The sequence below is a fragment of the Neoarius graeffei genome, chromosome 8, assembly GCF_027579695.1.
Source record: "Neoarius graeffei isolate fNeoGra1 chromosome 8, fNeoGra1.pri, whole genome shotgun sequence".
In the NCBI taxonomy this organism is placed as follows: Eukaryota; Metazoa; Chordata; class Actinopteri; order Siluriformes; family Ariidae; genus Neoarius; species Neoarius graeffei.
The window spans coordinates 45676855-45689030 of NC_083576.1; the positions used below are offsets into that span (position 1 = coordinate 45676855).

Below are 12176 nucleotides of genomic sequence, written 5' to 3' on the forward strand. Positions count from 1 at the left end.
GATCTGACAAAGATGCATAATGTTGAACAAAAACTGGAACCAGACTAATTAGACTTTTTTTTTTAAACATCAACTTTTTTTCTGCCATGCATTTAGTCTTTAGCTGGCTGAGGGTTTTGCATTAAAAACTTATTGCTCTCTCAAAGTTATAATTTAGTAAATCATTATTGTAGTCATTTGATTAAGCATTTCTTTATTTAAAAAAGTAACAGAAAGTACACATAAAACTCTGTAAAACATTTACTCACACCGTTATATGTAAAGACATTACAACTTTACATTAAGCAGATAAATAAGAAAGTTTAAAAAAAAAACCAAAGGATCAAATTACAGGTATAGAATGAAGAATGTTGCATCCTATGCATTTTCTCCAAGGTTATTCTGCTGACTGAAGACTTTAAGCCATGTTCTATGTTAGTACAGGTGTTCACAGTTTTAGTGATATGATCAACAAAGATAGCTGGATGGAATGGCATGATGTCAGCAGCAGACCTCATATCAAAGCTGCTGGTGGCCTTTGTTAGTATCGTGCACATTATGATGCTGACTAAGCTGTTCCTGTGGGAATCTGTTGTAATCTCATACTCATGGGGTCATTTCAGCATTCAACCAAAACTGGTCAACTGGTTGTAAGTGTGTCTATATGTGTGAAGCTTTTCCCCCTTCTCATCAGGCTCTGGGTACAGTTCACTATGCAGTTTGTGCTAGTTCTTATTGACTATTGACCTTTCTCCAGTTCAATCACACCTCTGTGCCCTCTCGGGGATACAAAATGCCAGTTGAATTCAAGCCAGGGTAGAAATGGCCACTGAACTGGTTGAAAGCAGGGCTGCTGTAGCCTAAAGTGGAATGAGACCCTGAAGGGGAGATAGGAGGGGCTGGTGGAAGAGCTGTCCACTCAGGAACTGTGGAACCAGGGGAGTATGAGCTGAAGCCTGATGTTTGGGTTGATCTTTGTGTGCCATCCCCTGGCAGGCTGAAAGGAATAGGGTGATTAATGGGTTCTCCACCCACCTCCACAGACCCAGCTGATACCCCAGACATTTCTGTCAGGAAGTTGCTCAGGCAAGGGGGGGAACCCATGGCCAGAGCTTTTTCAGGTGAAGCTGAAGTGTCAAGTGCTGGATTTTTGGGGCTTCCACTCCTATCTCCTCCCTCTGAGCTAAGAGGTCCTCCAGAGCTGCCCTCCCCAGCAAGACCATCAGACTTTCGCTTCCTCTTGCGTCTGAAGTTGCCATTGTCAAACATCTTTTCACAGTTTGGGTCAAGGGTCCAGTAATTACCTTTACCTTAAGAGTGAGAGAAAAAGATTTTACATGAATTTGAAACGAATATGATACCAAGCAAAAACCTCCCAGAAAACCTTACTCACCAGTATGCAAAACTGCTTAGGATAACAACAAACAGACTCAAGAGTTCTTACCAGGGTCATCTTCATCCCGAGGAACTTTCTTGAAACAGTCATTCAGTGATAGGTTGTGGCGAATGGAGTTCTGCCAGCCAGCCTTGCTCTTATTGTAGAAAGGAAAATTTTCTGCTACATACTGGTAAATTTGACTCAGAGTCAAGCGCTGATCTGGGGCACCATGTATTGCCATTGCAATGAGTGCTGAGTATGAGTAGGGTGGCCTGACCAACTTCATTAGGTCCTCCTGCGAAGGTATGGAGAACCAACCCAGTTCTCCACCAGCACCCCCAGGACCTCCTTGTCCAAGGTAGGGCCTCTGCATGCCATAATGCTGTGGCACAAAGGATGGTACAGCAGGACCTGGTGCACCATTCAGATATGAAGAAGGGTTGATCCCAGTACCAGTGAACCACAGGTATGGGTTAGGAGATGAAGTTGCATACTCCCCAAGATCATATGAGGAGGGGTTTGTCCTCTGTGGACTTGGCAATGATGGAGGTGGATAGTAATTATCGCTGTAAAGGCTCAGCTCTGGAGGCTCCTGTCCCAAGCTAGGGAACTGTGGACCACATCGAGTTGGAGACTGACCTTGATCATATGATGTCATGATTATTGCTTCATAAGATTCTCCTGTCTGGATTCAAATAGCTCAGGTGGCTCCAGATGTGATATACAGTTTCTGCGATGGTCCAGAAATATTTCTTTTTCTCTTCTTTTAAAAACAGATCCCGAGTTGAGAGGTCTAATATCTTTCTTCACTCTGCCATTGTTTTCTCTTGCACTCTTGTGAGTGATGTCAACTGACCCACCTGTTTTATTCGTGCATACCTGGCACCTCCCTTCTTTCTTCTTATTGGTTACTTTCTCTTTCTATTTATATGACTATATTCACTCTTTGGTCAGTTTTTTGGTCATTTAAAGGAGTCAGTTAAAGATCTGCAGAGTGATTTTTAACATGCATACACAATTTATTTTGTAGTGTTTCTTACATACAGCGAAATATGCTTTATATGCTTTTGGATCCTTCAGCTGACTAATGTTTGTGCATGGATGTGAATGCAAATAAAAGATGGAAATAATGAGACAAAGACTAAAAACAAATCTTTTTTTTCCAAAGTCCAGCAATTAACAACTGAATTTTATCTTGTTTCTCTCAGATCAAAATAACCTGAATATCACTTCAGTAACTCAATAAAAAAGGGGGCTGGGGGTGGAATCATGTTCAATAACATAATGTACCAATGATATCAAAGTACAAAAATTGTGCCAAATATTGAAAGTTTCATACTGGAAAAAAGTTTTTAGTTTTATCCTACTTTTCATTTTTAATAAAAGATTATTTTGACTCAAACAATAAAAATTCCAATATATATATACACAACCCCGATTCCAAAAAAGTTGGGATAAAGTACAAATTGTAACTAAAAACGGAATGCAATAATTTACAAATCTCAAAAACTGATATTGTATTCACAATAGAACATAGACAACATATCAAATGTTGAAAGTGAGACATTTTGAAATTTCATGTCAAATATTGGCTCATTTGAAATTTCATGACAGCAACACATCTCAAAAAAGTTGGGACAGGGGCAATAAGAGGCTGGAAAAGTTAAAGGTACAAAAAAAGGAACAGCTGGAGGACCAAGTTGCAACTCATTAGGTCAATTGGCAATAGGTCATTAACACGACTGGGTACAAAAAGAGCATCTTGGAGTGGCAGCGGCTCTCAGAAGTAAAGATGGGAAGAGGATCACCAATCCCCCTAATTCTGCGCCGACAAATAGTGGAGCAGTATCAGAAAGGAGTTCGACAGTGTAAAATTGCAAAGAGTTTGAACATATCATCATCTACAATGCATAATATCATCAAAAGATTCAGAGAATCTGGAAGAATCTCTGTGCCTAAGGGTCAAGGCCAGAAAACCATACTGGGTGCCCGTGATCTTCGGTCCCTTAAATGGCACTGCATCACATACAGGCATGCTTCTGTATTGGAACTCACAAAATGGGCTCAGGAATATTTCCAGAGAACATTATCTGTGAACACAATTCATCGTGCCATCCGCCGTTGCCAGCTAAAACTCCTATAGTTCAAAGAAGAAGCCATATCTAAACATGATCCAGAAGCGCAGATGTCTTCTCTGGGCCAAGGCTCATTTAAAATGGACTGTGGCAAAGTGGAAAACTGTTCTGTGGTCAGACGAATCAAAATTTGAAGTTCTTTATGGAAATCAGGGACGCCGTGTCATTCGGACTAAAGAGGAGAAGGATGACCCAAGTTGTTATCAGCGCTCAGTTCAGAAGCCTGCATCTCTGATGGTATGGGATTGCATTAGTGTGTGTGGCATGGGCAGCTTACACATCTGGAAAGTCACCATCAATGCTGAAAGGTATATCCAGGTTCTAGAGCAACATAGGCTCCCATCCAGACAATGTCTCTTTCAGGGAAGACCTTGCATTTTCCAACATCACAATGCCAAACCACATACTACATCAATTACAGCATCATGGCTGCATAGAAGAAGGGTTTGGGTACTGAACTGGCCAGCCTGCAGTCCAGATCTTTCACCCATAGAAAACATTTGGCGTATCATAAAACGGAAGATACGACAAAAAAGACCTAAGACAGTTGAGCAACGAGAATCCTACATTAGACAAGAATGGGTTAACATTCCTATCGCTAAACTTGAGCAACTTGTCTCCTCAGTCCCCAGACGTTTACAGACTGTTGTAAAGAGAAAAGGGGATGTCTCACAGCGGTAAACATGGCCTTGTCCCAACTTTTTTGAGATGTGTTGTTGTCATGAAATTTAAAATCACCTAATTTTTCTCTTTAAATGATACATTTTCTCAGTTTAAACATTTGATATGTCATCTATGTTCTATTCTGAATAAAATATGGAATTTTGAAACTTCCACATCATTGCATTCCGTTTTTATTTACAATTTGTACTTTGTCCCAACTTTTTTGGAATCGGGGTTTTATATATATATATATATATATATATATATATATATATATATATATATATATATATATATATATATATATATATATATATATATATATATAAATAAAGGGACATAAATAATTAGATTGCATGTTAAAGTCGCAGTGACTGCTAGAATATCCATAAAGTCTTAAAGAGTTTAGGTTAGCAAAAATATTTTTCTTAGGCCCTGGTTACACTACAGCTTGTGATGGGTTTGCGAATAATTGGCGATGACTAATCGTGCGATACATGATGAATGTTCTCTGAACTTCACGAGTTGTTTTTTGATATGTCTCCGCCTTGTGAGTGGCCAAAAACATTGCAAAAAATTTCAGTGCATACATTGAAATTTGGTGACGATGTTTTCGTCTGCAAACTAAGCGGCGAATACTTGCAGATGGGTTTAGGAATATTTCCCAAAGCTCGGGGAACCTTTGTCAAGCCTCTTGAGATGTATTTGTCTCTAATCCATATCCCCGATGCTTGTGGGAGCTTCATCAACACAGTGGCTCGGCATAGCCTAACCTTCACTGAGACTTAAAAAGTGCATTTACATTTGGGGATCCTTCAGAGTGCGTTGTGCACGCACTGGGGACCCAGTCATTATGGGAAACACCTGATACTGATTTGAGCACAATCAACACGTGCATATAAGGACACCGTTTTCACAGAGACTTTGTGAAGTATTCTGTCAGGTATGCGGCGGTAGACGGATGTAAGTGCAGGAAGAGTGTTTATTAGCAGGCGTGATATTTACAAAAAAACAACAACCCACAAACAAAACCGAAAGCAGAGTCATAAACATAGCTAGAAACAAATGTGACAGTGATGATAATACTTCGCAAAGCATCTGTGTCCTTATATGCGCGTGCTGATTGCGCTCAAATCAGCATCAGGTGTTTCCCATAACGACTGTGTTCTGTGAGCAAGCATGGCCACTCGAGCACGTGAAGGTGTGACAGTCAACTGTTCACCTGCTGTGTGACCACAACTATTAGCTCACCTGCATATCGCCATGCATCGTCACCAAAACGCCTCGTTTTCATCGCTAACCCATTGCAAAGCATCACGAGCTGTAGCGTGACCATAGCTTTAACAACTACAAACCCATTTCCAGAAAAGTTGGGATATTTTCCAAAATGCAATAAAAACAAAAATCTGTGATTTGTTAATTCGTTTGAATCTTTATTTAATTGACAAAAGTACAAAGAAAAGATTTTCAAGTTTTATTGTCCAATTTAATTGTATTTTGTACAACCCTGATTCCGCGGCACGGTGGTGTAGTGGTTAGCGCTGTCGCCTCACAGCAAGAAGGTCCGGGTTCGAGCCCCGTGGCCGGCGAGGGCCTTTCTGTGTGGAGTTTGCATGTTCTCCCCGTGTCCGCGTGGGTTTCCTCCGGGTGCTCCGGTTTCCCCCACAGTCCAAAGACATGCAGGTTAGGTTAACTGGTGACTCTAAATTGACCGTAGGTGTGAATGTGAGTGTGAATGGTTGTCTGTGTCTATGTGTCAGCCCTGTGATGACCTGGCGACTTGTCCAGGGTGTACCCCGCCTTTTGCCCGTAGTCAGCTGGGATAGGCTCCAGCTTGCCTGCGACCCTGTAGAACAGGATAAAGCGGCTAGAGATAATGAGATGAGATGAGATGAGACAACCCCGATTCCAAAAAAGTTGGGACAAAGTACAAATTGTAAATAAAAATGGAATGCAATAATTTACAAATCTCAAAAACTGATATTGTATTCACAATAGAACATAGACAACATATCAAATGTCGAAAGTGAGACATTTTGAAATTTCATGCCAAATATTGGCCCATTTGAAATTTCATGACAGCAACACATCTCAAAAAAGTTAGGACAGGGGCAATAAGAGGCTGGAAAAGTTAAAGGTACAAAAAAGGAACTGCTGGAGGACCAAATTGCAACTCATTAGGTCAACTGGCAATAGGTCATTAACATGACTGGGTATAAAAAGAGCATCTTGGAGTGGCAGTGGCTCTCAGAAGTAAAGATGGGAAGAGGATCACCAGTCCCCCTAATTCTGTGTTGACAAATAGTGGAGCAATATCAGAAAGGAGTTCGACAGTGTAAAATTGCAAAGAGTTTGAACATATCATCATCTACAGTGCATAATATCATCAAAAGATTCAGAGAATCTGGAAGAATCTCTGTGAGTAAGGGTCAAGGCCAGAAAACCACACTGGGTGCCCGTGATCTTCGGGCCCTTAGATGGCACTGCATCACATACAGGCATGCTTCTGTATTGGAAATCACAAAATGGGCTCAGGAATATTTCCAGAGAACATCATCTGTGAACACAATTCACCGTGCCATCTGCCGTTGCCAGCTAAAACTCTATAGTTCAAAGAAGAAGCCGTATCTAAACATGATCCAGAAGTGCAGACGTCTTCTCTGGGCCAAGGCTCATTTAAAATGGACTGTGGCAAAGTGGAAAACTGTTCTGTGGTCAGACGAATCAAAATTTGAAGTTCTTTATGGAAATCAGGGACGCCGTGTCATTCGGACTAAAGAGGAGAAGGACGACCCAAGTTGTTATCAGCGCTCAGTTCAGAAGCCTGCATCTCTGATGATATGGGGTTGCATTAGTGCGTGTGGCATGGGCAGCTTACACATCTGGAAAGACACCATCAATGCTGAAAGGTATATCCAGGTTCTAGAGCAACATATGCTCCCATTCAGACGACGTCTCTTTCAGGGAAGACCTTGCATTTTCCAACATCACAATGCCAAACCACATACTGCATCAATTACAGCATCATGGCTGCGTAGAAGAACGGTCCGGGTACTGAACTGGCCAGCCTGCAGTCCAGATCTTTCACCCATAGAAAACATTTGGCGCATCATAAAACGGAAGATACGACAAAAAAGACCTAAGGCAGTTGAGCAACTAGAATCCTACATTAGACAAGAATGGGTTAACATTCCTATCCCTAAACTTGAGCAACTTGTCTCCTCAGTCCCCAGATGTTTACAGACTGTTGTAAAGAGAAAAGGGGATGTCTCACAGTGGTAAACATGGCCTTGTCCCAACTGTTTTGAGATGTGTTGTTGTCATGAAATTTAAAATCACCTAATTTTTCTCTTTAAATGATACATTTTCTCAGTTTAAACATTTGATATGTCATCTATGTTCTATTCTGAATAAAATATGGAATTTTGAAACTTCCACATCATTGCATTCCATTTTTATTTACAATTTGTACTTTGTCCCAACTTTTTTGGAATCAGGGTTGTAAATATAAAGAAAGTTAGAATTTGATGCTTACAACATACTCAAAAAAAAGTTGGGACAAAGGCAAAATAAGACTGAAAAGTTTATAGGATATTCAAATAGCACCGTTTTGGAAGATTCCACAATAAGCAGGTTAATTGGTAACAGGTGAGAGTATCATGATTGGATATAAAAGGAGCATGTCCCAAAGGCTCAGTCTTTGCAAGCAAGGATGGGTTGTAGCTCATCCCTCTGTGCCAGAATTCATGAGAGAATTGTCAGGGAATTCAAAAAGAACATTTCTCAGTGCAAGAGGGCAGAGAATTTAGGTATTTCAAAATCTACAGTATATAATATTGTGAAAAGATTCAGGAAATTTGAAGACATCTTAGTGCATAAAGGACAAGGTCAGAAACCACTGTTTCTGTGTGTGGCCTACGAGCCCTCAGGTGGCACTGCCTGAGAAACTGTCATGCTAATGTGACGCACATAGCCACATGGGCTCAGGAGTACTTTTGGAAAACCGTTGTCACTTAACGCAGTCAGCCGCTGCATCCAGAAATGCAACCTGAAACTGTATTATGCAAGGAGGAAGCCATTCATCGATTCTATGCAGAAATGCCACTGATTTCTCTTGGCCTGAATTCATCTCAGATGGACTGAAAGACAGTGGAAATGTGTACTCTGGTCAGATGAGTCCACATTTCTGCTTGTTTTTGGGAAAACCGGACATCGAGTTCTTAGTGCCGAAGGTGAACATGACCATCCAGTTTTTTTTGTCAGAGGAAGGTGCAAAAGCCAGCATCTGTGATGGAATGGGGGCGTATCAGCGCCCAAGGCATGGGTAAGTTGCATGTATGTGAAGGTACCATTGACACGGAGGTGTACTGTATATTGGGATTTTACAGAGACATATGCTGCCATCAAGGTGACGTCCCTTTCCGGGAAGTCCAAGCTTATTTCATCAGGACAATGCCAGGCCTCATTCTGCATGGGCTATAACAGCATGGCTTCTTAGACACAGAGTTTGTGTGCTTGACTGACCTGCTGCCAGTCCAGACCTGTCTCCTATTGAGAATGTATGGCACATTATGAAGTAGAAAATTAGACAATGGCGACCACAGACTGTTCAACAGCTGAAGTCTTGTATCAAGCAAGAATGGACAAAAATTCCAATTGCAACAATTAGTATACTTAGTTCCCATACTATTAACAAGTGTTATTAAAAGGAAAGGTGATGTCATACAATGATAATGCCTCTGTCCCAACTTTTTTTGAGTGTGTTGCAGGCATCAAATTCTAACTTTGCTCACATTTACAAAATATGATTAAGTTGGTCAGTAAAACTATTAAAAATCTTTTCTTTGTACTTCTGTCAGTTAAATAAAGTTTCATGTGAAGTAACAAATAACAAATATCTGTTTTTATTGTATTTTGGAAAATATCCCAACTTTTCTGGAAATGGGGTGTGCCATCTCTGAGGTTTGGGATACAGAGGAATTGGGAGCAGGCTTCAGAACAGGTGTGTTTATTAGTTTTTCTTATTTTTCAGTGCAATTATTAAACCATGCACACAGACACCACACGCATGAGGGAACACACCTCTCTCTCTCTTGTGCCTGGCTATCTGAAAGACACATGTTAATAGACAGCCAGAAATTAGACACAGGTGTACCTTGTCACATGTTACCTGCTGGTTCACCCTGACTCCTCACGGTTCACAGCCGACACTTAACCACACCCTTGCTGCCATATGGGATTTGTAGGTTATAAAGAAATGAGAAGGATGGGATTTTGTTTTGGAGAAAACTTAATGGAGCCATTACTTACGTTCTCCCAGTTGTACATTTACTTCTACATCATGTTCATCTTTCGACCACTTCAACACCATGCCAAATTGTTGACACTTATATAGTCATTTTCTTTGTACAATACAGTGGTGCTTGAGAGTTTGTGGACCCTTTAGAATTTTCTATATTTCTGCATAAATATGACCTAAAACATCATCAGATTTTCACACAAGTCCTAAAAGTAGATAAAGAGAACCCAGTTAAACAAATTAGGCAAAAATATTATACTTGGTCATTTATTTATTGAGGAAAATGATCCAATATTACATATCTGTGAGTAAAAGTATGTGAACCTTTGCTTTCAGTATCTGGTGTGACCCCCTTGTGCAGCAATAACTGCAACTAAACGTTTGCGGTAACTGTTGATCAGTCCTGCACACCGGCTTGGAGGAATTTTAGCCCATTCCTTCATACAGAACAGCTTCAACTCTGGGATGTTGGTGGGTTTCCTCACATGAACTGCTCGCTTCAGTTCCTTCCATGACATTTCAATTAGATTAAGGTCAGGACTTTGACTTGGCCATTCCAAAACATTAACTTTATTCTTCTTTAACCATTCTTTGGTAGAATGACTTGTGTGCTTTGGGTCGTTGTCTTGAGATTCAGATTCACCTTCTCTTGAGACTCAGTTCATGGACAGATGTCCTGACATTTTCCTTTAGAATTCGCTGGTATAATTCAGAATTCATTGTTCCATCAATGATGGCAAGCCGTCCTGGCCCAGATGCAGCAAAACAGGCCCAAACCACGATACTACCACCACCATGTTTCTCAGATGGGATAAGGTTCTTATACTGGAATGCAGTGTTCTCCTTTCTCCAAACATAACTCTTCTTATTTAAACCAAAAAGTTCTATTTTGGTCTCATCCGTCCACAAAGCGTTTTTCCAATAGCCTTTCAATAGTCCACGTGATCTTTAGCAAACTGCAGACGAGCAGCAATGTTCTTTTTGGAGAGCAGTGGCTTTCTCCTTGCAACCCTGCCATGCACACCATTGTTGTTCAGTGTTCTCCTGATGGTGGACTCACGAACATTAACATTAGCCAATGTGAGTGAGGCCTTCAGTCGCTTAGACGTTACCCTGGGGTCCTTTGTGACCTCGCTGACTATTACACACCTTGCTCTTGGAGTGATCTTTGTTGGTCAACCACTCCTGGGGAGGGTCACAATGGTCTTGAATTTCCTCCATTTGTACACAGTCTGTCTGACTGTGGATTGGTGGAGTCCAAACTCTTTAGAGATGGTTTTGTAACCTTTTCCAGCCTGATGAGCATCAACAACACTTTTTCTGAGGTCCTCAGAAATCTCCTTTGTTCATGCCGTGATACACTTCCACAAACATGTGTTGTGAAGATCAGACTTTGATAGATCTCTGTTCTTTAAATAAAACAGGGCGCCCACTCACACCTGATTGTCATCCCATTGATTGAAAACACCTGACTCTAATTTCACCTTCAAATTAACTGCTAATCCTAGAGTTTCACATACTTTTGCCACTCAGATATGTAATATTGGATCATTTTCCTCAATAAATAAATGACCAAGTATAATATTTTTGTCTTATTTGTTTAACTGGGTTCTCTTTATCTGCTTTTAAGACTTGTGTGAAAATCTGATGATGTTTTAGGTCATATTTTTGCAGAAATATAGAAAATTCTAAAGGATTCACAAACTTTCAAGCACCACTGTAAAAAAACAAACAAAAAAACACCCACAGTAATCTTTAAACTCAGCGGGGGGGAACTTGATTATTATTATTATTATTATTATTATTATTATTATAACAGTTCCCCCCCCATCCTCCCACCACAACCCCCCGCATTTGTGTTGCATGAAGCATTATTTGATAATTTATGTTTTGATTATTATATCGAATTTCTCTTTCTACAGGTAATTTGTAAAGGACACAATGATGGCTTTGCATTCCAAGTGTGGACATTTTAGATGTTTGCATTTTGAAAATTCCAGCTTGGTCTTCCTAGCTACAAGGTGCCAAAACACAGAATGAGCTGGTCAAAGTGGTCTTTGTCAGCTATCTCCCCCCCCCCCCCCCCCCACACACACACACACACCCCACCACCCTTCCTTATTATACAGTGGGGCAAAAAAGTATTTAGTCAGCCACCAATTGTGCAAGTTCTCTCACTTAAAAAGATGAGCGAGGCCTGTAATTTTCATCATAGGTACACTTCAACTATGAGAGACAGAATGGGGGGAAAGAATCCAGGAAATCACATTGTAGGATTTTTAATGAATTAATTGGTAAATTCCTCAGTAAAATAAGTATTTGGTCACCTACAAACAAGCAAGATTTCTGGCTCTCACAGACCTGTAACATCTTCTTTAAGAGGCTCCTCTGTCCTCCACTCGTTACCTGTATTAATGGCACCTGTTTGAACTCGTTATCAGTATAAAAAACACCTGTCCACAACCTCAAACAGTTACACTCCAAACTCCACTATGGCCAAGACCAAAGAGCTGTCAAAGGACACCAAAAACAAAATTGTAGACCTGCACCAGGCTGGGAAGACTGAATCTGCAATAGGTAAGCAGCTTGGTGTGAAGAAATCAACTGTGGGAGCAATTATTAGAAAATGGAAGACATACAAGACCACTGATAATCTCCCTCAATCTGGGGCTCCATGCAAGATCTCACCCCGTGGAGTCAAAATGATCACAAGAACGGTGAG

The 12176-nt window shown here is 40.6% G+C and overlaps 1 protein-coding gene across 1 annotated transcript; it reads right to left on the minus strand.

Annotated features, from left to right (window-relative positions):
• Positions 1-237: 237 nt before the first annotated feature.
• Positions 238-2178, minus strand: foxi3b (forkhead box I3b). Its single transcript, XM_060926904.1, has 2 exons — positions 1424-2178; positions 238-1289 (listed from the first exon to the last, which is right to left on the minus strand). Exons 1-2 carry the CDS (start codon positions 2013-2015, stop codon positions 742-744), a joined length of 1140 nt encoding a protein of 379 aa, XP_060782887.1. The 5' UTR covers positions 2016-2178; the 3' UTR covers positions 238-741.
• Between the last annotated feature and the right edge of the window lie 9998 nt (positions 2179-12176).

What these genes read in the sequence shown, in the direction of transcription:
- foxi3b (XM_060926904.1), bottom strand. Translation starts at nt 2,015, where the DNA reads ATGACATCATATGATCAAGGTCAGTCTCCAACTCGATGTGGTCCACAG. An exon ending in TCGGGATGAAGATGACCCTG is followed by an intron (nt 1,290 to 1,423) that starts GTAAGAACTCTT and finishes CTCACTCTTAAG; the next exon opens with GTAAAGGTAATTACTGGACC.